Here is a 25,291-nt window from a genome sequence, read left to right on the forward strand (position 1 = left end):
GACGTAATTGACTTGATGTACTCCTAATTTGTTTCTATTTTGTTCCTAGGATGAACATTTTAATTTTCCACTCAACATATGTTAAACTTCTCTAGATGTCTGATCAAAAAGAAAAAGTAATAAACATTTTTATGATAATTGCCAAGGCAAGGTCAATTGCTGGTAGTCGGGCTTGCTGGGGGAGTCCCCGCGGCAAAGCAGCCAGCACCCGGGGGTTGGACACTTGCTGCCCCGCGGTGGGCTAGGCCTGGGCTGTGGGGGCGGGGCTTGAGTGAGGACCACAATTCCCAGGCGCCCGCGCGCCACCTAGCCGGGGCCACGTGATCCTCGCGGCCAGGGCGCGGTAGCAGCTGCAAGCCTGGTGGAGTCCCCGGCGCAGTCCCGGGCCGCGAGCAGCCCGACGCTACCCGGCTGGTCGCCCAGTGCGCGCACCATGGCGGTGAGTTCTGCGCTGCGCGGCGGAGGGGACGGAGGTGGGCGGCCGGGCGAGACCCTCAGAGACCCCTGCAGCCCCTGCCCCCGGGCTGCAGGGGAGATGGTGTCAGCGACGCTGTCACGGCGGGAGGGCTGGGGAACGCGGCAGGTAAGGCTGGCTGTGGGAGTTTCTGTTTGTACCCCCTCCCACCCGCTGCCGCTAGGAGTCAGTTACTCCAGCCTTACTCCAGCCGGTCTGGCCACAGCCGGGAGGCTGACGGTGGGTGCGGAGAGTGGGGACAGCTGTCCGCCGTCCCTTCCTGGACTCTAGCCACATTTGGGGCACTACAGAAAGGTTTCCTCCCAGGGAGGCCCGGCGGGGTCCAGCCGCAGCCGAAGCGGCTTGGCCTTTCCTGGGCAGGTTCCTGGGTCTGTTCCTTTAAGATGGACCCAGTTACTTCCCCCTTATTCTTCCTACCCTCGGAATCTGAAAGTAGCGTTTTCAACAGGCGTCTTTTCCTGGTGAGGTTCCCCTTGGCTAGAGATGACAGCTTGCAAGACTCTGCTCTTTGAGGAAATCCTATCAGTTTCACGGCCCTTCATCCATTTCTGAGGTGTCTGGTTAAGAAACGAAGGCACTTTTCTTTAAGTTTAGCCCTAAATGAGCAAAAAGAAAGCAAGCTCTCCCCTTGGCCACGGTCCCTCCTCTGTGAGGTGCCGCCCTTCATAAAGCACAGATAAACTGCCAGAGACACAGATTTATCCCCAGTGGGAACACTACTCAGGCCCCGCCCTTGCATATCGCACCATAGGACCTGAAAACTGAAAGCTGCCGTCCTTCCCATAAGTCTGGGCGTGCTGATTTTGAATCCTTTTCTTGAGCTAAAATGCAGAAAGTGAGGAAGGCGGGGGGGGGGGGGGGGGGGGGGACCAGAGGGTTTGAACTTGGTAGGAAGTGGACTTGTCGTCTATGGATGCTCCTAGTTGAGGACACCCTGCAGTCTGTCCTGTCAGCTGCCTCAGCCACTTGACTGTGACTCAGTGACCTGCTTTGATATTTAAATCTCGGCGGAGAGATGGCTTTTAGGAGGCCTTTACTAATGGCAGAGGAGAACTTGCAAGTCCATCTACTTTTGTTTGTGACAACAGGTGGGATAGCTTGTGAGGGTTACACCTCTTCCTCAGGCTCCTTGTGCAAATTAACCTATTGTTCTGAGATGTTTTACTGGCAAAAAGTACTCAAATAATAAAGTGGTCAGAAGGCTGGAGGCAGAGGAGGCAGGCAGAGACTTGAGACTGGCTGCTGGCACTGCTTGCTGCTGCAGTCTGCCTTTTGCTGTGGCTGTCGAGTCTGGACCTTTAAAAAGTTTCCTGTGTGATGTGTGTTTATTTTATTAATTTTAATCCTCACAACCAACTCAAGAACCGTTCGACTCTTCCTGGCTGGCTCCCGCACTTGACTCTTCTCCCACAGGTGGCTTTGTCCCCTCCCCAGGTCCGTCACTTGGCCTCCATGCTCATGTCTGCAGTCTCTGTTTTAATTATCTGTCCACCAGCTTCTCCCACCCCCATAGCTAAGCAGTTCCAATGCAACCAGCCTTCTCTCATTCCGCTCGGTCTCCACATTCCTAGCAGAAGAATAGGAGGTAATGGTTGAGAAAAGTTTTCTGTATGAAGCTCTTCCCATGGGTGGCAATAGGTGTTGGCTAGTTTTTGCTTTTGTTTGTTTGTTTTGTTTTTTTGCTCCTGAGGGAGCTGGCCTGGACCCAAGGATGACAGAATAAAATGAGTTATGGAAACTCCCAGAATGACTAAATTAACTACTGGAGACATTCCATTCATGCCAACAGCTTTACCAGCCAGACTGGTTGAAGAAGTGATGAGCACAGCCTCCACCTGTCAGAGGTGGTGCCAAAGGCCTCTCCTGCATTCTGATGAAGGCCGCTGCAGTATACATGGAGTTTTCCCCAGTTGTTTGCTTCACCACATTATTCTTTTGCAAACATTTCCCAGTTCATCAACCATTCATTTGGAAACTCTATCGAGATGTCTCAGGATGGCAGAACTGAAAAGAGTTTCATATTTGGTACTATTTTAGCCATTTATATTTGCCAAGTACCACTTTCCTATAAAGAAGGTAAAGTGCTCGTTATTTAATATGACTTTGCAGTGACTACTTACAGATATCTCATAATTTGTAGGAGCAGCACCTGTTAGTAGACAGGGGACATGGGGATTCAGACCATTTCTCCAGAAATACCCCTACGGACACTTGCCCCAGAAATACCCAGAGTGCTTATCGAACATGCTGCAATTTGAAGAGTAGCTCATGCTATCTAGAAAGTTCGATGAGCCTGAATGCGTGGCCTTTAAACAAAGGCTCTGTTAACAGTGTCTGGCAAAACAGAGATGTTGTGCCAGGGGATGTACAGGGTGAGAGCTGAGTACAATGCAAGCCTGTGCAGGCCCTCAGAAGACAGAGGGCTGCTTGGCAGTACTAGTCAATCAGATTGTTTTGAGCAGCTCTGAACTGACAAGCTAGGGCCTTCCGGGGGCTTAGCTTTAGTGTAGGCACAGATAGGCTGGAGACACAAGTCAGATCCCTTTCAGAACTGAAGGTATGTGTAAGAGGGTCACCCCCATTTCAGATCCGGTCTACAAGGTGCAAGTCTGCATATGGGGAATAGAACATGTGTGGACGAAGCATTTCTCTCCACTCTCAATACAGGCATATTCAGTTTTTGTTTTCTCTTGTCCTTTATTGTGTTTTGATGTAGGCGTGAAGTTCACAATGGGACCCTCTCTGCAGTAGGTTCACAGGGATCTGAGAAAGTGAAGCCAAACCAAGGGGAAAGGCTCCCTGGGGTTCGGTCCATTTTACAGGTGGGGAGACTAAGCTCAAGTAGGAGCCTGCTATGTGGCTTGCTCAGGGTCCTAGCAGAAGAGGAAGGCAGATACAGGATGCTTAGCTTTAGAATCTGTGTCCTGTGTGCTAGGCTGTGCTCCTTTGTTCAAACTGTGAGCATCAGAACTCTTTCCTCAAATGGGTCTGGCTCTTCCCCTGGGTTCCGATTACAGGCCTAAGGAGGCCTAGGCACTTGCATTTTTAGTGAAGTCCTGAGGATCGTGATGTCCTTCACTAAGCTGCGTTGGCAGTGTGGGACTTGACAGTCTCTGCACTCAGCAGCTCACCTGTAACTCCTCTGTGTATGTGAGCCAGGCCTTTGCATACCTGTGTTCTGCTCCAGCGTCCTTCCTCCTTGGCTTTGCATCCTGTTTTTCCTGTAGCTTTGAGCACTGGCTTTTCTTCTCTGTCCTCAGATAGCATGGTCTTGTTTGCTTCATTCCTTTATTCTTTGAAAGGCCTAAGCACCACCACGGTGATTACATGGGGATCTTTTCACCTATATTTTTTCTCCATTCACAGCTTCTTCTTCTCTCTTCTCCCAACATGGCCCTGTATCTTCTATTTTCACATCATCTTTTGGAAATGTTAAAACTAATGATCGGTTGGGTGGGTGTTTGTCTAGCACACACAGAGTCATAGATCTGATCCCCATTGCCACAGAAGTTCAGAATCATTCTCATGTCAAGGCCATCCTGGGCTACACAAGACCCTGACTAAAGCAAAACAAAATGGACTGATTAAGTGGTTCAGCAGTTAAGACTGTATACTGCTCTTGCAAAGGACTGGTTCCCAGAACCCATGTCATCCTTTGGTAGCTCAGAACTGTCTAACTCTGGCTCCAGGGACAACCTGGTACCTTCTTCTGGCCTCTGTGAGCACTGCACTCACATGCAAACACAACACACACACACACACACATAAAATAAAAATAATATTTTTGTAAGATAAGGTGGTGTATGTCTTTAATCACAGCAGTTGGGAGGGAGAGGCAGGTAGATCTGGTCTACATAGAAGTTCCAATACATGGTGAGGATGGATAGATACATACATACATACATATATAGACAGACAGACAGATGATAGGTGATAGGTGGACAGATAAAAATGGATATCTTAGTGTCTGTTTACTTCTTACGACAAATGAGACTCAGGTATGCAGACCTGGGTTTTATTCCTGATGCTGCCACCACCTCAGTGTAACCTTGGACTTCTAAGGCTGTGCTGAGAGCGCAGACTCTGAAACCGTTCTGCCTGGGCAAAAACCTGTCGGCTAACATGCCCCCAGATAAGAGGTAAGATTAACTCTCTCAAAGTAGATTGCTGTCCAGCAAGAAGAGAGGGGGATGGAGAGATGGCTCAAAGGTTAAGAGCATTGCCTGTTCTTCCAAAGGTCCTGAGTTCAAGTCCCAGCAACCACATGGTGGCTCATAACAATCTATAATGAGGCCTTGTGCCCTCTTCTGGAGTATAGGCATAAATGCAGGAAGAATACTGAATAAATAATAAATTAATCTTTTTTTTTTTTAAGTAGTTTAAGTAATTTTTTAAAAAAGGAGCGGGAAGCAGGCAGGGCAAGGCTGTATGGGCTACCTTCTGGCAGGAAAGGGAGCAGTTGTTAAACTTTATTTTGCCCAGTTCCAGCTTCCCCCAGATTTATTTTTTCCAGGTTCATCTCCGAGTGTCTTAACAGCCTGTGGTTCTCATTCCTCTGGCCTTGACCGGTGTGGAAAGAGGGCCCAGTGACTGTCGCCTCATGTGACCGGCTGCACATTGTCTTCTAGCCTCCCTGGGTGGTGCGAAGGCTCCAGAAAGCCCTTGATTGACAGATCTGGTTTTCTCCCAATCTTTTTTTTTTTTTTTTTTTTTTTTTTTTCTGAGGTTGTGACTCACTTTACTCCAGGTTGGCCTGTTTCTTAGTCAACTGTTCTACGTGCTGATCTGCTGGGAGAAAGAAAGAGACAGAGAGACAGAGAGATTGACTGGGAGAGAGACTGACTGACTGACTCTGGGCCTGGTATGGGCTTTTGAAACCTCAAAGTGCACCCCTACTGACACACTTCTTCCAACAAGGCCATACTTCCTAATCCTCAAGTTTTGTCACCTCCTAATGACTAAACATTCCATATATGAGCATAAATATGTGGACCATTCTTACTTAAACCACCACATTCTGGGGCTCATTATAGAACCAAGTGGCCTTGAATTCACAACAGTGCACCTTCCTCAGCCTTGCAAGAGCTGGGGTTATGCCTACTTTCATCCTACTGTTCTTTATTATCTCCTCTGATCCCAAATTTTGAGGGGAGAGAAAAAACAGGTAGATATATGTGATCTGTGACTTAGGGCTATCACATACAAACGAGTGTGTGTCTCTGGCTTCCAGGTGGCCAGAGAACATACAATGGCACAGCTTCCAGACCTAGTTGATGCTAACCTAATTTGGCTGTTCTCCATTTGCCCATGGAAGTGTGCCTAAATCCAAAATCCAACAGCCTTTCTGAAAATGCATTCTCTCTCTCTCCGGGTCTTTTCCCCTAGAATACTCACTGAGAGCTACGAGGCCTCTTAAGAAGCCCGCCCATGGAAAATCCCTTTCCCTTCCCTCTTAGGGATCCCATCTGGAGATGAGATGTTTTTGAGGAGGTGGGAGCTGGACTAAATCAGTATGTCCCCTCCTTTTTTTGATTGATTTTTCTTTTAATGTGCATTGGTGTTTTTCCTACATGTGTGTCTGTGCGAGGGTGTCTGATCCCCTGGATTTGGAGTTACAGATGGCTGTGAGAAGCTATATGGGTGCTGGGAATTAAACCTGAGTCCTCTGGAATATCAGCCAGTGAGTGCTCTTAACCACTGACACATCTCTCCAGCCACCACCACCCCCTTTTGTTGAACCTAGGACCTCACATATTTGAGGCAAGTGTTCCACCTTCCTCCTCACCTTCTCAATGCTGGCCATAGACTGAGGTTAGCAAAGATTCTAGTGAATGAGTGGACATCTGCCCTTAGCCCTGCATGACAAACTGATGCATCTGTCCAGGTTCATGAGGACAAAGGGGACTTCCTGTTGGCTCCAGAGAGCCTAGAACTGAGCGAAAGGGCCTAAGCCAGTAGATAAGGCTTGGCCTAGTACTTCCTGCTGAGTTTGGAGGACCCAGAGGGGATATCTCCTTGCGACCCAAGGATACTGTGTCATCCTGCATCTGCTTGGCCTTTTGAGGGTAGGCACTCATCAGTTTTCCTTCCACATGGAGCAGGGCTCAGTTACAGTGTTACTGACCCACATGGGCAAGCCCCTCCTTGTCCATATGGCCTCTAATGTGAGTCCTGCAGCCCAGGAGGTCTCCCAAGGTAGCTGCTGGAGAGCCCTGGGAAGGGACTCTGTCCAAGCCTCCTATGATGGACATCCTTGTCTCTTTCAGATGCATTTCATCTTTTCAGATGAGGCCGTGCTTCTCTTTGATTTCTGGAGAGTCCACAGTCCAACAGGTAAGAATGGGGAAGGTCAGACTTTAGGTTGGGCAAGCCTGTATTTGGACAGCAGAGAACCTGGATTCTCTTTCTTTTCTGTGGGAAGTTAAGGCACATTGGACTAGAACTTTGCGTTTATCTTTCCAAGGTGGGCTAGAAATAGGTCAGTCACGGCAGGTGTATCCTTCCTTTCAATGGCTGGTCACTGTCCAGCTACCCTGCAGGCTAAGCAGTGGAGCGAACACTTCTGTCACTATCTCCCAAGATTCCGTGGGGTGCCTATGCTAACTAAGTAGCCTGAACTCTGTGACACTCACACAGTGGAGCCAGGCAGTGGCTGCTTGCGTGCTTAGTGGCTGGTACTGGTTGTGAACTGCAGCCTCAGCCGAGTCTCTTGTCTGAGTCTCACATAGCACCTGCTGTAGGCTAGACTTCTTCATGGCAGAATGGCTAGCTTCTAAGAACAGGTATCTTATGAGAACATGGGTGAAATGCATGAGATTTTAAAAACAAACACTAGGAACTGGAAAATGGCTCAGTTGGTAAAGTGCTTGCTGAGAAAGCATGACGATCTAAATTTGATTTCTAGTGCCCATCATGGCAGCATGCACCCATAATTCTAGCACTCAAGAGTAGAGATAGGATTCCTGGGCTGGCCAGCCAGCCAGCTTATCTATAACTTCAGTGAGGGACTCAGTATCAAAAAAGTAAGGTAGAGAGCAATTGAAGGCACCTAATGTTGACCTTTGGCCTCTACACACATGTGCACTCCCCCAACACACACACACACACACGCATTCATACACATGAGCCTGTACACATATACACATTCACATACACACAAAAAGGTAAAACCTACACTTGCAAGTTGCATAGCATTAGGACTGACCCTTTAACTTACCGTTCCAGGCCAAAAGGAAAGGACAATGGCTCCCATCCCATAATGGAAGAAGGGTTGAACTAGGATAGATGAGTGTGAGGGGGGGTACAGTAGCCTGAAAAAATAAGGCAGATGTGTGTGAACAGAAGGAATCCCGTGTCCTGAGGAAGATGGATGCTGCTGCTGGATGTGGGTGAGGGTGCAGACAGGATGCTTCCATTTTGATAGTGATGGCTGGTACAGAACAACAGAGGCTGCTTTGGAGAGGAGGCTGGGTTCTGGGAGTCTGGGTGTGCTCTTCTCCATGAATAAACCTTTACTATGGGCATGTAATTACCTGAGATTGCCTATCTTAAAAAAAAACAAAAACAAAAAAAAAAACCAAACCTATGGCTTTCACCTTTGTGCAAGAAAAAAGCAGCCTACGGTTTTTCCTTTTCTTACACTCAGCACGTCTATGATCAGATGTGTAGTTCTTCCCTGGCAGCCATTTTCCTGACAGCAACTGAGTATCCTACAGTTCAATGTAATTCTGACACTTAACTAGAGTCAGTCACACCCCATGGATCACAAGCACAGTTCCTCTCAGATTGTCATACCGATGCCTGTGCTTCTGACCAATGAGCTGTAAAATCAAGGCTATGAACTCCCCCACAACTGGCATCAATCATTTGCTAGAACAACTCACAGAACTCAGGGAAATGCTTTATATAGGCATAATTAAGCCACTAGCTACTGGTGATCCTCTTAGCCTGCAGCCCAGAGCTCAGGAATAAGGCTGAGTCTTCCAACCTTCTTATCACATGTTGGTTCCCCTCCATCCTGAGGCCAGCTACCCAGGAGCTCCAGCCACAAGTTTTTGGCATATATAAGCCCCCAATAGCAAGTATTTTTGGATATAAGATCTCTTAGTATATAGCCCAGGCTGGCCCTGAACTCACAACCCATTTGCCTCAGCTTCCTCAGGGCTGAGGTTACAGTCATATGCTACCATTCAGTTCCAAATATATTCTCATGTCACAAAGCCTCATAATATTCTTTGGATGGACCATTTATTTTCTGTCTCCTGTAAAACACAAGTAGCATCAGAGTTAATTTTTCCCAGAGGTGCTAGAAGCACTTATTTTCTTTCAAAGAACTTACTGGATTTTTCTCTACAAAAGTAATACATGGAAGTACTACAAGGAATACTCATAGATAATATTTTTGGAAAATTAGGCAAGAAGAAAAAAACATACCCCCTGTATTCCAACTTGCTGTTGCTGTCCTGCCTGGGTTTTTGGTAAACTTACATGCACACCCCTGGAAGGGGAGAAGTTTCAGTAAACCTACATGTAAAAAAATATATGCCTCACTGTATGCACCTCTCCCTTTGCAAGAAACCTTGATAGAGATGTGTGCAGAATCCTGGAGGAGCTACTGGGGATGGTGCCACACGGCTTCTTCACCCTGAATCACTGGCTTTGCTAAAATGAGAAGCCACATTCCAGTATATCATAGTTACCAAGAAATATCTGGAGAGGAAGACAGATGGGGAAGGGCTGAGCTTAGTAAGGGTCAGGAAACAGAGACAGGTGGCTGGAATGGATTCAGAGGGGTGAGGAGCAGGCTGTTCTGCCTCCTGAGACAGGCCTGTGGAGTGTACCTGTGGGAAAAGCAGAGTTTGCCAGGCACTGGGGATTGAATGTGGGCCTCCCTTGTGCTAGGCAAGCACTCTGTCTCCAAGCCTCTTTACTTTCTGAGATATGGTCTCACTGAGTTGTTTAGGCTGGCCTAGAATCTACTCTAGTTCAGGCCAACCTTGAACTTGCCATCTATCTGCCTCAGGCGTCAGAGTATCTGAAATTACATACAGGCCTGTGTCCAACATCTGGCTTGCTTCTTTATTTATAAGCACATGTACTTATATGTGGAAGTGGGTGTGCATATGTGTTCACGTGCATGTCAGAGGACAACCTTGGCTTTCATTCATCAGATGACATTCTTGTTTTTATACAGGTTTCTCACTGGCTCAGAACCCACTTCTGTAAGCTAGACTGGGCTGGTGGCAAGCCCAGGGCCTGGATGTGTTTGCTTCCCTAGTGCTTGGTGGTACCTTCGCTTCTCCTTCTCTCTTCCACCTTTCTTCCTTTCTTTTTCTTTGTTATTTTTAACAAAATCTCAAATGTTCAGAGAGTCAGAGAAAGCACCCAGCTGACCTTCCTCCTCAGCCAAAGTCCCAAAAGGCCTGCTACTTCCTGACCCCACCTCAAAAAACCTTCAAACTTTCTTCCTCTCTACTTCTTGTGTCTCTCTGTCCATCCCCCCTGACTTCCTCTCTGTGGTCTTTTTTTCCCCCTATGTTTACTCCCTGTCAGCTGGTTGCTTGCTCTGCCTCTTGACCTATGGTTGACTTTATTTAATCTTGTTTACAATAGTCAAACAGAAGGCTCTTGGATTAAAGGGGTATGCTAGGGCTAAGCCACACCACAACTAGAAACAGGTTTTTCCAGTAAACAACAATCTCAGGTTTCACTGTGTTATCCTGCAACACTTCTCCTTTCTTCTTTCTTTTCCTGTCTTCTTCCTTCTTTCTCTCTCCTTCTTTCTTCTTCTCAGAAATCCACCTGCCTCTGCTTCTCAAGTGCTAGTCTTAAATGCTCATGCCACCATACCTGGCCAGCTTATTTATTTTGAATTAGCAAAAATTGTTCATCTTAAGTGGTGCTTTGTGATGTTTCAGTACATGTTGTATTGCATGAAAATCAGGGCTAGCCTATCTGTCTCTTCAAACATATCATTTATTCATGGTGAGAACATGTAAAAACCCTCTCCTACCTTATTTTCGAAACATGTGACACTGTATCATTATATGAAGTCACCATATCTAGTATGTGCACCAAAACTGAGTTTTCAACTTGGCCTCTGCACAGGCATGGCCTTCTCGGTGCTGGTCGTCTTGCTCCTGGCTGTATTGTATGAAAGCATCAAGGTTGGCAAAGCCAAGTTGCTCCACAAGACCCTGGAGAGCCTGCCTACTATCAACAACCAGCAGCTCATCCTAGAACCAGACCAGGATTCTACTGGCTCTGAATCAACTCCAGCCAATAGAACCCGTCTCAGGTACAAACCCTGGGCAAAAGGAAGGATGGCCAGGACATTCACTCTCACCCTGAGAGGTGGTTAGGTTCACCCAGAGAACTTTAGCCCTGTGCACAGAAAGATAATTTGGGCCCCAAGAAGTATTTAGTAAGATGAACTAAAGCCTGGGTCTATGGTGTCTGGGCCAAAGCTATCCCATCCTAAGGATTTCTACAGGGAATTTCAAATCTGTGCTGCAGGCCTCTGTCAAACAGTAGGCACAGGCACCGGCCTTCCCATAGTTCTCACTAGGCTCCCAAAACTAGAAAATCTGCAGGTGTAACAGAGCAAGAACTGCCATCAGCCTAGTCTACTGGTCCTACTCTTACCAGGCAACCATTTACAGGCCCCAGTCTGCCCTCTCTGCAGCCTCACCTATGCTTAATAAGCCTGCTTGCTACATTACCAGCAGTCTTAGTTGGGTGCCTCACGCCCTCATAACCACCCTGTGAGGGAGCTCTTCCAGGGTTTTACTGGGAAGAAAATCAGCACTCAAAAAGATCCAGAGATTTGTGGGAGGCCAGATTTAATAGGCAACAAAGTCTCTGTTCTTTTCATTGCTACCTCACCTCCTACTTTCAATGCAAAGGAGAGACTGCCTTCCCAATCACTTCCTCTTATCCCTTATCACACAAAATTGACTACATAAACCGTAATGGTTTCCCCATTTGCCGAGAATGGCAGAAGCTTAGAGCTTAATGTGGTGGAGATGCCTCTTTGGAGAAATATCTCTGCTGGGTAAAGTATGTTATGCTGTGACACTGGCTTTCTCTCCCTAGTAAAACACATCTGCTTATTCTTAGTTAACTAACTTGTTCCTCTTTTATGTCTAGGTGGTTTTTGTGTTACTTTGGCCAGTCCCTAATCCATGTCATTCAGGTGGTCATTGGCTACTTTGTGATGCTGGCTGTAATGTCCTACAATACCTGGATTTTCCTCGGTGTGGTTCTGGGCTCAGCTGTGGGCTACTACCTAGCCTACCCACTCCTCAACCTGACTTAGTGGGCCAGAGATGTACAGTGCTGAGGGCTGGAGAGAGCTGGGGCCTGTTCCAGAGATTGAACTTCCAGCTGCTTTTTCCTGTGTTGGCCATTGTTCACATCTTTCCCAGTTCTTGACAGCTTTGAGATGAAGCTGCCAAATGGTCTCTGGAGCATAGAGGCCATTGAAGCTACCTCCGTCCCCAGCCTATATTGGACCCAGGTCTCCTGTGGTGCCTAAAGTGAGTAGCTATGACCAAAGGGAACATGGAGAGACCAGAACCTGGAGGCAAGATGGCCAGGCCTGTGACCTCAGATCTCTGAGTGCAAATTTCCAAAGAGCTTCAGTGATGAAAGCCATGGAACCTGGATACCCTCTTCTGCTTTGTGCCTTGATGTCAGGGACACCTCCAGTCTTTGGGGGACAGACCATGCTAGCTCCTTGTTCTCACCTTTTTGCCTTGGAATACATGAAGATTGTCATTGATAAAACAAGGATTTCATTTTTGAACTCCTGGCTGGCAATTTTGTACATTAATGCAAAACAAAATTTCTAATGAACTCTGTATTCATGATGGATGGCAGAGACCTCTCTTTTCTTTTTGAGACAAAGATCCAGGACTGTTTCTGAGTCTGTGGACTTGTCAGGGCCACTGCAGGTTAGTGGTCAGGGCCTTGCCTTATCCTCTTACATGTACCACAGAGACCAGCATTTAGTAACAGAGCTGACTGCCCTTATTTTTACTTACTGCTAACTCCTAATGATCTGGTGGGGAAGCATGAGTCAGTCACTGAAGTACTGATTCAGCAGGGGTGTGCTGGGGGCTGGGTACTGACTGAGGGTGCAATAAGCAATAACCAAAGCCAGGCCATTTAAAGAGATAAGTGGACTCCAAATATTTGGCCTTTCCACTTTATAAAGTTAAAAGACAGGAATGAGGACACACACCTATAATCCCCAGTACTGAGGATGCTAAGGCAGGTGATTGTGAGTTTGAGGGCAGCCTGGGCTACATAGAGAGTTCCGGGTAAAACACACCCACAGTGAACACACACACACACACACACACACACACACACGACAATCAATGCTACATACTATATAGTGTCTATGTTCAAGTACCTCATGGGCTCAGTGAAAAGATGGCTTTACGAAGCTTTGGCAGTTAAAAACAAATACGCTTTAATAAATTTCTATTTTTGAACAGTCTGTTTGTTGGTCTCTTCTCTTTCCAACAGTACATAACCCTAAATGTTCCCAATGTAGGAGTTGGAGAACGCTCTGTGAGAACAAGGACTAAGACTGCATGTATTAGAGACAACTCTGTGCAGAGAAACTGAGACTGGAAATGTCCTGTAGGTCGACCCCAGAGTGCCAGCTTAGCCATGTTAGGTCCATGCATCAAGTTACTGATTATAACACATGCCTGCTGGAAGAAGAGAACTGCCACACAGACCATAAACAACCGTGTTGGCGTGGCAGTTAGCAACCTCCCTTCCAGTGGGCAGACACAAGGCCATGGTCATCTTCCCACCTGCAGTATGGAGCAAGAGCACAGGAAGTCAGAACAGGGTACCTGTGGGATTGCGTGCTGCATTCCCTCCATTGACACCGAACCTGCAGAGCTGCCCAGTCTCAGTGGTGCTGTGACAGCCTGTGCTGACCAGCACTGCTGGGATGAACATTTTCATGAGTGACAGGCTCCTCAGCTTGATACTATTTTATTACAGTCATGATATTTGAAGCTTTTGGGGGTAGAGATCTTTATAAAAATTTTTTGCCTATGGTCTATAGAATGAATATATGATTAGACTTTGGTAACATATGTCTTCATTTTAACATTTTCAGAGCCAAGTCTCAAAAGGTGGTTCCTTGAAAAACAAATAGTTGCATAAGGGCTGACTAAGTGCTGGGCAGTTCTAGCACTTTATGCAGTTACTGACTCATCTAATCCTCACTCCCATACAGGAACTATCTGCCTTCATCTCAGACAGAGGAAGCTGAGGTATGAGGCAGTCACCTGTGGGTGAGCAGCAGAGCTGGGGCTCAGATGAGGAGCAGAGGTCACACAGCACCTGTGGTATACAGAAGTGGACTCAGACTGAAGATGAGGCTGTGCTCTGTTTCCACAGTACCTATAAATTCTCGCAGATTTGGAATGGGCCCAGGAGCCTGAAGTCTTCTTTTTTCTTTAGTGCTAGAGTCAAATCTAGGGCAATGGCTCTACACTGAGATGCACAGCCCTAGGGCCAGTGGTGCCGCCAAGCATTAGCGTCTTCCTTCAACCCAGGGACGGTCAAGGATGGTGGACAAGAGTAGGACAGAATTCTTGTCCTGCTTGCTAGCAATATAACTGTGGACGGCTTATTCCTCTAAGCCTGTTTTCTTTTCTTTAAAAATGGGGTTAACAGCACTTGTTGCTCTTGTAGAGGACCTGGTTCTGGTCCTGGGTCCCAGCACCCACATGGTAACTCATAACTATCTGTAATGCCCAGTTCCAGAGGCTCTACTGCCTTCTGGCTTCTGTGTACACATGGTACACAGACACACATGCAGGCCAAACAACCACACATATCAAATAAAAAGTAGTATTTTAAAAAATGGGAATAACAGTGTCTTCTGTAGTAACTGGCACTGTATACAGACTGTCTCATTGCCACCAGCCACTGAAGACACTGTTATCCATGTTTTATAGATGAGAAAACTTAGGCTTAGAGGGCAAAGTAACTTGTTTAAATAACCATTTAATACAGTCTTTCTCGATGCTTCCTAGGCCCAAATGTGGGAGACAGGCACCAAGCCTGCAAGGATAAGGGCCAAACACGGTGGAATTCAGGATACAGTCTTATATTTAAAATCATGGAATATTTTGTTTGAATTATTTTTGAAGACTGGGTACATGGTCTTTGGAAGATCCTAGAATAAGTAAAAGGCCACAAGTATTTTCTCACTGCTCTCTGCAGTAGTGTTGGCCCTCAGGGCTCACAGGAAATGGAAGAATCCCTCAGATATCGTGAACAGTGGATATTAGCACCCCTGCCTTCCCTGCATGACTCCTTAGCCGATAGTATATCCCACAGAAATCAGTACAGGATGGGACTGGTCCTCAGATAACTATCATGCCCCACCCAGCCTTATGCAGCTCTGACTCTTTGAACATCAAGTTCAAGGACACATGCCAACAGAACTGACCCAGTTACACCTCCCACCCTTAAGATCTTAAGGAGGAGAATGACAACCCTAGAAACCAAACTCCGTTTCTCCCCAAGGGCCTGAATCAAGTTTTATTTTAGACATTTATTTTAGTCTTGTTCCAAATACCCACTGACCTCTTCTATAAGATTTAAGGCAGAGACAGAAGATACATGCCCCAGAGCCACAGGCTAGGCCAGCATGATCACTCTTCCAGTTCTCTGAGGAGACCCCTCCCAGCCTACAGGGCTGTTGCAGTGCTCTGATGAGCCCTGGGAGAGAGAAGGAAGGGCTTACAGGTCAACTTGAGAATGAGTGAAATGAAAAGCTAGGGAGAGATGGCAGGATGCTTGTGACTGGCTGCCGTTGACCCTGCCATCCCTTCCTTCATGGTAGGGCCACTCATTGAGGGCTCTTACAATATCAGTTCTGCAGACAAGTTCATGATCCTCTTCACCGGGTCAGGCGGGAGCTTAGATGGCGGCTAACTCAGACACCTGAACCACTGTCCTCAGAATGGTCCCCAGAACCTCACCCTGAGGCTCACCTAGACCTGAGGCCAGCCGTGCAAAATCCTGCTTAGGGAAGGACTGGGAGAGAGACCTGCATGCCTGTTTCCTAGGTCTTCACCCCAGCCAGTCAATGTCATCGTCATCATCATCATCTCCAAAAAGGGGTGTTGGGGGCGGGCGTCCCTTCATGCTCTGACAAAACAGGAAAGAGAGGTCAGTCCTCACTTATCCCTGCCCAGGTGTCTTCCTGCCTACAAGGGGAAGTATGGTCCAGTGTCTGTCCTGCCTTTGGCTGGAAAGGAGAGGAACTGGAAAGACAGGCTTTGTGGCTAGAGAACTGAAGCATTTCAGATAAAGCTGGGACAAGCAGGCACAGAGGGAAGCCATCTTTCAACAGAGACAAAAGACCAACTTTACTTGGCTAATTTTGTAGTTTATTTGTGAAACACATGTATTGATTGGACAAATATGCCAACTTACACATTTTGTGTGAAAAAAGAAGGGTCATTGAGGAGAGACCAGATAAGAGAAAGAAACAGAAGCAAAGCAGCCTGGGAGAATAAGGAAAAACTACAGAGGTTTGAAAAAGTACAGTCACATGGGAAAGGCAGCTGTAGCCTGAAGAGACCAGACAAATTCAGAACGATATGAATATAGATAGAGGCAAAGTCTTAAGGATTACCTTAGAGGTAAAGAAAGCCCACAAAGGCAGGGCCCATGCTCTCTCATGGGGGAGTGGAATAAGGGGCTGAAGCATGCTAGAATCCCTGAGTCCCAGCCAAAGGCTACTATGGAGAGGCTCAAGTCCCTAGCGTGGCGCCATTGGGAGGCGGTGGAGACCTTTCTTGATGGGGCCCAGTAAAGGTCTCAGACTGCAGGTTGCCCATAAAGGGAACAGAAGCTTTGGCCCCTCCTTTCTTGGTCTTTTCACTTCCTGACCATTAAAAGACTGGTGTTTCCCACACACATCTTACCACAGACCTAAAACCAATGAAATGAACTCATCTTGGACTAAAACCTCTGAAACTGTGAGCCAAAAATGCACATTCTCTCTTTAAATACTTCCTGTATCAGGCATTTGTACCAGGGATGATGCTGACTAACACAAAGAGCCATGGAGGAGATGTTCCTGCCCTTTTCATGTTTATAAGCTTCTGGCTTCTCTTCTGGTTTGCTAGGGTGACAACAGGGGTTGATGCTACAGACAAATGTAACACTGTATTAGTCTCTGGGACATTTTCCACTCTGTGAGCTTCTGCTAACCAGGGATTCAGCCCAAGGGAAGACTGTACTGTACAGAATTCTCTGAATTCAACCTTAGCCCATCTATTAGCAGACCTGTATTTTCTCTCTAGGCATCAACTAAGTAATTCTGAAAAGCTGCCTGGGCAGGACTTTGAAGTGTGGACCACAGCTTCTGTCTTGTTCTAAGGAGTTCACACATCATATAACCTGAATCATATTATTTAATCTCTCTGAACCGTATTCCTCTGTTCTATAGGACATATCAATAGAAGGTTAAACGAGAATGTGAAATATTTTCCTGAATACCCAAGAAATAGATTATTAGCTTGATTAAACTGACAATAATAGCATCATCATATTGCTCATCATTTGGGATACTCATCCTTTCTCTTTTGTATTTGTGCAGAATTTGTAGTTAGTATTCTCAAATGCAAACTTAATTCTTCAGCAGACAGCTCAGTGGGAGGAATAGGTATAGCTTCTCTGAAGGTAGGCAGGCAAGAGAGAAGGGCTCAGGTCCACCTAAGCTAGGTTCCAGATGTCACTGCCTTCTGGCAGAAAGCAAAACTCAATCTAGATGAGTGGTATAAAAGGGCACTAGGCTTTGCCCATATCAACCTCATGGTTCTGTCCCCTTCTGTCTCCTCTACCTTCATTTCCTGACAGTGAAATTCCCATTACAGAGCCCAAATGATCAAGCTCAGATGCAGAAGCCAGGGCTCCAATCCTGTCTCTGTCAGCAACTTCCCTTGTTGTCCCTGACTCTCCTGTTCCCAACTTGAAGCTACACTGTCAACCCTGGACCCATGGGCTGCCCAGAGTATTAACATGACAAAACCAGCAGCAGACTGGAAGTGGGCTGGGTGAGCAAAGGTCCTTAGAAACAAGCGGCTCCAAGAAGAGCTTGGGCTCAGTCCTAATCTACCATTAGCTTCCTATGAATGATCCTTCTGACCTGTTTTCTTTGTCTAGGGATGAGGAGACCCAAGAAGCTGATCTTTAGAACCTTTCCCACCTTCCCTCACTCTAAATGGGAATGATTCCACAGGGGACGAAGCTATGGTGTCCTCTTTTAAGAGTACAGTGGCAGCTGGCCATCTGCTCTCTGCTTACAGAGCTGTCCACTCTGGGCCCCAAGCTTACTCCCACAGGGTCCTGTACACAGAGTCCAGGAAGCAGGCCACCAACAGCCTCCTTTTCTCTTTTCTGGCCCTGCAGGGAAGAGCCCCCAGGTGGTGGTGTGAGGACTCTGCAGAGCCTGAGATTTCCTTACCACCTCATCTTCATCTTCTTCCTCGGGCTGGGCTTTGGGCATCGGAACTTTTAGAGTTGCCCCTTTAAACAGCTCGTCCTCTTCATCCCCAGACAGACTGAAAGGGAATCAAGGCACAAATATGTTGTTGTTTCTGCCCAAGCACAGTGCCCACAAATTTTGAGGGTCATGGGTCCTGAAGTGAGACCCATTTACCCAAATAAAATATCTCTTTCTACACTCAGCATAGATCACACCCTATATAATCCTTCCACAGTCCTACCCAGAATTAGACCCTCTAAATCTACACTGAGTTCTCCCCTCCATAGTCTACACCCTGTATTACTCCCTCCAGTTTACTCTCTATGTCATCCCCTCCATGGTCTACACTGTGTTAGTCCCTCCAGTCTATACCCTGTGTCAGATTCTCCACAGTCTACAGTCAGCGTGATTCCTAAAGCTAATAAATCAAGACTCATTACTCTTTGCTTAGCTTTTCCTTGCTTCTATTTTATTTGCACAAAATTCAAGCTCTAACAGTGACATAAAATATGACATGTCTTGGCCCCTTCTTTATTTTCTAACTTCAGCTTTACCCCTCTTGTCTCCTACTAGCTCCTTTTAGTTTCTTATGATGTGTCCACCCCGCCAGAGCACCTTTGTGTGTGCTCCTCTCTCTGCAGTCTCTCCCTGTGTCGGTCTGGATGAGCCTTAGTACTCCTTGGATTACAGTTTAAATGCTGCCTTTCAGATGAATTCCCTAATCACCTGTTTTAACAAAATTCTCCCTCCTTATTCTCAACACTAGCAGTTTCTTTGTCAGCACTTAACCCTGTTATAATACGTTAGCATGTTAGTCTTCCCCAGTAGACTGTAAGCTCCTCACACTCATAACCCACAGGTGCTTTGCCCACCACACCACCATGAGGCCTGCCACAGAGCCCTGTGTGTAGAGCTATTGATGAGAAAATGAATGAGTACAACATTCATGTCAACTTGAGAATGCAGACCACTTTCACAGACAGCTATCTGTACCTGCTCAGACACATACCTGCAGTGCTGGGAGTCCTGGGTGTGTCCAAGGGATGCTCCTGCAGCCACAGAAGCAAGCTCTGTGTCTAACAATGTCTCACGGGGACCAGAACTACTGTCACTCTCAACTTTGAGCTCAGGAGGCTGAAGTTCTCTTCCTTGGCCTTCAGGGTCTAAGGCTGATGGCTCCCCCTCTGCAGGGTCTGGTGTCAGTGGCAATCTCCTGGAGCTTCCTTGTAGTGTGCCATCTGAGGCTACTTCCCTGACATGTTCTTCTCCCAGTAGGCTGTTGGGCTGCACTGTCCTCTGGCCAGCATCAAGTGTCTCCTCACACTCAGAGTTCACAGTTACAGGTCCTGGAGGTGTAGGTGGGATTGAAGTCGGGGGCCCGAGGACTCTGTGGGGTGGGATGTCAGCTGGCTGAGGAGGGAGAGAACTGTCTTTGATTTCTGACGGTGCCTCTGGGTCTGAGGGCTCCCCTTTCCTTGTCTGTACACCATTCTGTGGCATGGGGAGAGCCTGTGGAGGCAGTGGGGTAGTCTCCCCTGCTACCTGTTCTGGCAGAACCTTGGGGGCCTCCTGCATTTCCCCACTTGAGGGTGCTGGAGACAGCCCAGGAGTGGCAAGGCCTGGCTGCTCCAAGGAAGGTCTCAAAGGCTTCTCCTCCTTCTCACTGCTGCACTCTCTCTGTTCTTCCTCCTGTTGGTTCAACAGCTGCAGAGTCACCATCTGTTCAAAAGCCAAGGAGGAGATGAGCACGGAAAGGAAGACAGCATGCACTGATAGGTCCTCTGTCCTCAGAAGCACAGCTGCCACCTAATTCTAATGACTGTGCTCCTCGCTGCGGGAAGAGGCTGGCCACATCCATCCAGGCACATGTCATTTCCGGGGTCCCCATCACTAATAATTGGTCTTGAGTAACTTTTTAAGTATGAGTGCTTAGAAGGTAATTGAACTAAATGCCCACTCCAATGCACGAACTGACAGCTTTCTGGCTGTACCTTGATTGTATGCATGATGGTGCTCAGGACGGTCTTGCCGTCGTAAGATTCCTCCAGCTCAAACTCTCCCCTCAGTGACTGGAACACCTGGTTCATGATCTTCTTGACCTGTGCCACAATCAAAAACAAATGCTACCAAAACCTAGTTTAACATTAAGCAACACACTGAAATTGCAGAGTTAGGACTCTACAGAGGGACATAGATGGTCATGAACAGCTGAAGAGTGAGTGGCTGAGAACGCCCATTATGCAGAGAAGAGTTGTTGTTGTTTGTTTGTTTGTTTTTTGTTTATCAGAGAAGAGTTTTAAATGAAAAACCTGTTCAACAGAAAAGCTAACTAGCAGAATTCCCTGTCAAGTGGTGGTTAAGTGTATATGACTGCCCAAAGATCATTTACTGATATGATGTAACTCCAACTATGAGTACCACAGAAAGCTGTGTGGCCTTGCCCACAGGGATTAGTGGATGCTGGATGTGGTGCTGGGTGTGGCACCATCCTCCAACTCCTCTCTATAACTTAGGGTACTTTCCATACCACCAAAGCTTCAGAGAAATGCCTGCTACCAGAGTGGTCAATTCTAAAGAGTCAGCTTTTATGCCAGACAAATGATGCATCAATAAAGCCGGAAAAATGCTGTCAGCATCACATATGGATCATATGTTTTCTGAATACTTGATAATCACATTCATTGCCTTGATATGATAGGTTTTGCTGCTTCTTTAATTACCAGCTCACCTTCTCTGAGGGGTCAGCGGCAGCTCTGAGTGCAGGTGCCTGGGACTTATTCTTCTCCAGTTGCTGGATGTGCTCATTCTGTGCAGTTAAGGCTGCAACCTGGTCCTGAAGAGTTACACACTGTAAAATGAACAGACTAGAGTTGTGGCATTGGAAACCTGCAGGACTGTGATGGTCAGGAGACACAAGAGAACTATTCTGAGCATAAGTCCTGACTTCACCTAGGTCTGCTAGGCCCAGCCTTGGTCCTCACCCTAGACCAGCTGGTATAGATCACTCTACTTCCTCACAGCTTCATTCTCCCTTCCCATCAAGGATACTTGCCATGTTCCTAATGAGGTGAAGAATATAATGAAAAGAAGCTGACGTGAATAACGGCAGTCACATACATACAAATATTCAGCAACCTATTCACCTCTAAGCCCTCCAAGTCAAAGGGTTTTAACTGGGTAATGCAAGGAACTGCACTGCAGACAAGAAACTTTCATAGCACACCAAGTCACCTCTTAGCTCTCTTTTCCATGTCTATGTACCCACCATACCTAACACTCTGCCCATATACCTTATACCACAGCTACCTGCCCCTGTCTCTGTGCAAAGGTCCTTTCTTTGGGACTCCTTCCCAGCTCCTTTAGGTACTTCCTCTCAGAGTACCTAATCACTTATCTTGTTTCTTTTTTGTGATTGTGTGATTCTTGAGGGCAAAGACCTCTGCATGCTCTTTGTCTAACACAGTGGCTGGTGCCAAAGTGATGCTCAATAAATGAAGGCTCAAATAGCAGGAAACAAGTCCTGGAACACTGGTTGTTTTGTCTTTTTCCAGGTCCCTGACCTGTCACCCTAAGTAAGGATGTGAAAGATAACTGACTGTAAGTTATACTAGCCTGGCTGTGTTTTCTATCTATTAATACTTTTGAGCCTAGGCTCAAAAGACTGGGCAAGCCCCCCACAGCCTAGAGGTCTGGTGTTAGTTAATAAGCTGACTCAGGGAAAGAACCACCTCATCCTGAAGGCGAGACAGCTTCTCCTGGTAGGCATCCCTCTGTGCGCACACCTCCTGGTACTGCTGCAGGTGCTCATCCTTTGCAGAGGCCAAAAGATGCTCACACTTTGCTTCCCACTGGCTCTGCAGCTCAGCCTGTGCGAGAGACAACTACCAAGATAAACAATATCCTTGAGTAATGGAGAGTTGGGGGATGGGATTCCCATTACAATAAAGGAAGCCCATTTGCCATAGAATTTAAAGACTCTTGGCCCATTTGGGTAGAAACAACTGTTGAAATTATGGTAATTACTTTAAAGGTATCCTTTTATTTATTCTTGGTCTCTATGTGTGTGGCATCAGGGTCTATCACTCTCTGTGTCCCTTCCTTGAGACAGTGTCTCTCACTGGAGCTTGGCTGGCAGCCAGCAAGCCTCCTGTCTCTACTGTGCACATGTAGTCAGACCCAACATTTTACTTGAGTGCCGGAGATTCAAACCCAGGTCCTCGTGCTTGCACAGTGACAGGTCCAAAGTGCCCCTCGCCCCCCACCCCCACCCCAATGGCAGTGCAATGGCAATGGTGAGAAAGTTCTAAACAGGACTCTGGCTAGGTAAACAGAAACCTTCCTTTAGACTTTCTTTTTAGGGTTTCTGTTTACCAGAAACCTCCCTTAATCTACCACCAAAGGTCAACTACCTCAAAGGCCATCTAGTCCCCCATCCATCTAAATGGCCTATATTACCTCAAAGACCTCCACCCTGCTGACTCTCCTATAAAATTTGCTTTTCCCCCACCATTTTGCTTCTCCCCTCTCCACTGCATCTCTGCCCGGGAGATAGGCATGGTAGTTTGCATCCCAATAAACCTTCCTTTCTACCTATGGAGTAGTCCAGTTTGGGGTTTTCACTGTATGCTCACTTACACACAGCAAGTACTCTCACCTACTCAGTCATACCCCTAGTCCCAAAGTAAGCATAACTTAAACGTTGAGAGAGGGATGTTGCTGGTTGTTAGGATTTCCATTATTCTCCCAGGTGTGTATAAGCCATAAGAAACATCTTTCTATGGTAAGTGGGAGCTATGTTTTCTCTCTGTGTCCTTCATAGCTTCCTTGTATTGACATGTGCCCATTACCTGCTCTGCAGCTGCTTGGTCTGTGGATACTCGAGCCTTTTTCAAGAGCTGCCGAAGTCTGTCCAGTTCCTCCTGGTGTGACCTGCGAATCTCATCCATCTCCTCCTCGGCCTGACAGCGCTCCTGAGCTGATTTCCTTTTCCTTTCTGAGAGGTTCTTAGGAACAAGAGAGCCACCCTCAGCACTAGCTCAACAGTGTAGACGGGTAGCAGTAATGACCTCAGGGGATCATTTCTAGGAATTCCTTTTTAATCCCCCCTCCCCATACACACACCTTTATTTCCTACATCCCTGCTACTGAGATCAACTATGACAGGGAAAAGAGCGGATAACAGATTAACTCCTAAGAGCCTCAGACAGCATAATGTTAGTGTGGTACAAGACGTACAGATGTGTGTACATTCACATCTGGCTGGCTTTGAGAAAATAAATGAACACAGTCTCTTTGGATGGTAATCCTATGAAATGCTTTTTAAAATGCATACATCCAGAAATTTTATAAATTGTAATTTATCATAAGTCATAATGTGAAATATGTAAGGATAGTTACTATGACAGTGTCTGAGATAAGGAAAAACTGAAAATGGCTCCAAATCCGGAATTGCTTTTAAAAGTACAAGGAAAAAAAGAAATAAAAGGGGAACTGGGAAGATGGCTCAATTGGTAAATCACTTGCCACACAAATAATAAGGACCTGAGTTCAGACCTTCAGAACCCATAAAAAGGAGACTTGGTCTCAGCACTACTACGGCAAGAGGGGACACTGGTCAGCAAGGGAACAAGTCAGTGACTCCAGCAAGCCGGAAGGCAAGGACTGACACATAAGGTTATCCTCTGACTTTCACATGTACGCATGCTTTTGTTCTCATGATCTCTCCCTACTTTAACAGGCACAGGCACATGTGCGAGCACACACACACACACACACACACATACTTTAAGTGATAAAATCATAGAAGAAACCATAAACACAGATCAAGATTGCCTCCTGAAAAGGTAGTAGGCAAGAATAACTTTGATAGAGGTTTACTGAAACCTAAGTAACAGTTTGTTCTTTTCATATTAAACTGTTCGAGAACAAAGAAAAAGATAGCAACGTTCCTGCTTTGTCCAATGGGGTGATTACCCTGATATAAAAATTTAAATAATGTATGACTCAGAAATAGCAGGCTAGGGGAAGTGAGCTAAAGAGACAGCTCAGCAGTTAAGAGAGCTTGCTGTTCTTTCAGAGGACCAGATTTGGGGTTCCAGCACCCATGTTGGGTGGCTTACAACCACTTGTAACTCCAGCTCCAAGGTATCTGACACCCTCTTTTGATTTCCTAGAGCACCCACACATACACACACCCACACACAAAGTAATAAAAAACGAGGGGGTTTTGATTGTTTGTTTCAGACGGGGTTTTAACTAAGCATCTTTGGCTGACCTAGAGCTCATTATGTAGAAGAGGCTGTTCTTCTTAAATTCATACAGATTCACCTGTTTCTGCCTCCTGAGGGCTGGGATTAAAGGCATGCACTATCACACATAGCCTGTTTGTTTGTTTGTTGAGACAGCTCTCATTATGCTGGCCTAAAATTCATTATGTAAGACCAAGCTGGCCTCATACTCACAGAGATCCACCTGCCTCTTCCTGCCTCCAGAGTCCTGGGATTAATGGCATGTCATCACAGTAAGTCTTAAAAAATGAGAATAATTTTTTAAAAAATAACTTTTTAAAAGATGGAAAATATTAGCAATGTTTATGGCTGAAAAGGGATTAGCACTCTTAATATTTCTGTAGGAAAGAGGATAAAGGACTCCAAAAGAGAATTCACAGGAGAAACAGAAATAGGTATGAAATGTATGAAAACTTTTGTTACTAATAAAAATACTTAGCTGTTGGGCATGGTGGCACAGACCTTTAATCTAAGCACTCAGGAGGCAGAGGCAGCAGGTGGAGGCTAACTTGGTCTACCACAGCTCCAGGACAGCTAGGACTACATAGAAAGACCCTGTCTAAAAAACCCAAATCAACCAACCAAACAAACAAACAGCTGTTCAGTCTGAGGAGATCCTCAGCAGTTTGAAATGGGAAACTGAAAACCTAAATATCCATTGATTCAGCACAGGACAGCTGCGCAGCAGGCTAACACTCAGCCACTGCTAAGAAGTAGTGAGTGTTGTCTTGTCAACACTTTGAAAAGTGCGACATACAAGCCCAACGTCGTTTAGAAAGGTTATCAGCACATGTTTGTGTACAGGATATGCAATATTTTACGCATACAGAGAGCAACCTGGAAGATTCATGTGTTGTTTGTAGTTGATATTTATAACCCATACAATTAAAGAAGCAACTAAAGACAATTTTTAACTTTATACTTTTCTGTATTGCTTGCACCTTCTTAATACATTCATACTATTAAAATTTTTTACTGTCAAACAAAACT

The 25,291-nt window shown here is 46.3% G+C and overlaps 2 protein-coding genes across 7 annotated transcripts in view; one reads left to right on the forward strand and one right to left on the reverse strand.

The window, feature by feature from the left end:
- Positions 1-317: 317 nt before the first annotated feature.
- Positions 318-25,289, forward strand: Slc31a2 (solute carrier family 31 member 2). Of its 3 annotated transcripts, XR_009591017.1 has the most exons (5): positions 318-439; positions 6,742-6,808; positions 10,583-10,772; positions 19,719-19,950; positions 22,873-25,289. XR_009591017.1 is itself a non-coding variant. In XM_060381159.1 (4 exons), the coding sequence occupies exons 1-4, from the start codon at positions 434-436 to the stop codon at positions 13,780-13,782; spliced, it is 306 nt and encodes a 101-aa protein (XP_060237142.1). In that variant the 5' UTR covers positions 318-433; the 3' UTR covers positions 13,783-13,873. The 3 variants fall into 3 exon arrangements, 2 of the variants coding, with proteins under 2 accessions (XP_060237142.1, XP_021504505.1); XM_060381159.1 differs by lacking the exons at positions 19,719-19,950; positions 22,873-25,289 and adding an exon at positions 13,740-13,873; XM_021648830.2 differs by lacking the exons at positions 19,719-19,950; positions 22,873-25,289 and adding an exon at positions 11,624-12,980.
- The window catches only part of Fkbp15 (FKBP prolyl isomerase family member 15), a 56,912-nt gene continuing 44,549 nt past the window's right edge, over positions 12,929-25,291 (reverse strand). For 2 of the 4 annotated variants that reach the window (XM_060381156.1, XM_060381154.1), the window contains exons 22-28: positions 22,862-23,017; positions 21,743-21,895; positions 20,743-20,862; positions 20,006-20,113; positions 19,024-19,733; positions 17,994-18,090; positions 12,929-15,667 (exon numbers count right to left, since the gene is read on the reverse strand). In XM_060381156.1, coding sequence (XP_060237139.1) covers positions 15,590-15,667; positions 17,994-18,090; positions 19,024-19,733; positions 20,006-20,113; positions 20,743-20,862; positions 21,743-21,895; positions 22,862-23,017 — 1,422 coding nt within the window. In that variant the 3' untranslated portion in view covers positions 12,929-15,589. The other 2 variants (XM_060381155.1, XM_060381153.1) reach the window with 2 other exon arrangements.

Source organism: Meriones unguiculatus, chromosome 3 (genome assembly GCF_030254825.1).
Source record: "Meriones unguiculatus strain TT.TT164.6M chromosome 3, Bangor_MerUng_6.1, whole genome shotgun sequence".
NCBI lineage: Eukaryota > Metazoa > Chordata > Mammalia > Rodentia > Muridae > Meriones > Meriones unguiculatus.

Bases quoted from the DNA above. Each gene is read 5' to 3' on its own strand.
- Slc31a2 (XM_021648830.2), top strand. The intron at 6,809-10,582 runs GTAAGAATGGGG...GCCTCTGCACAG, and splicing joins GAGAGTCCACAGTCCAACAG to GCATGGCCTTCTCGGTGCTG. The intron at 10,773-11,623 runs GTACAAACCCTG...TTTTATGTCTAG, and splicing joins GCCAATAGAACCCGTCTCAG to GTGGTTTTTGTGTTACTTTG.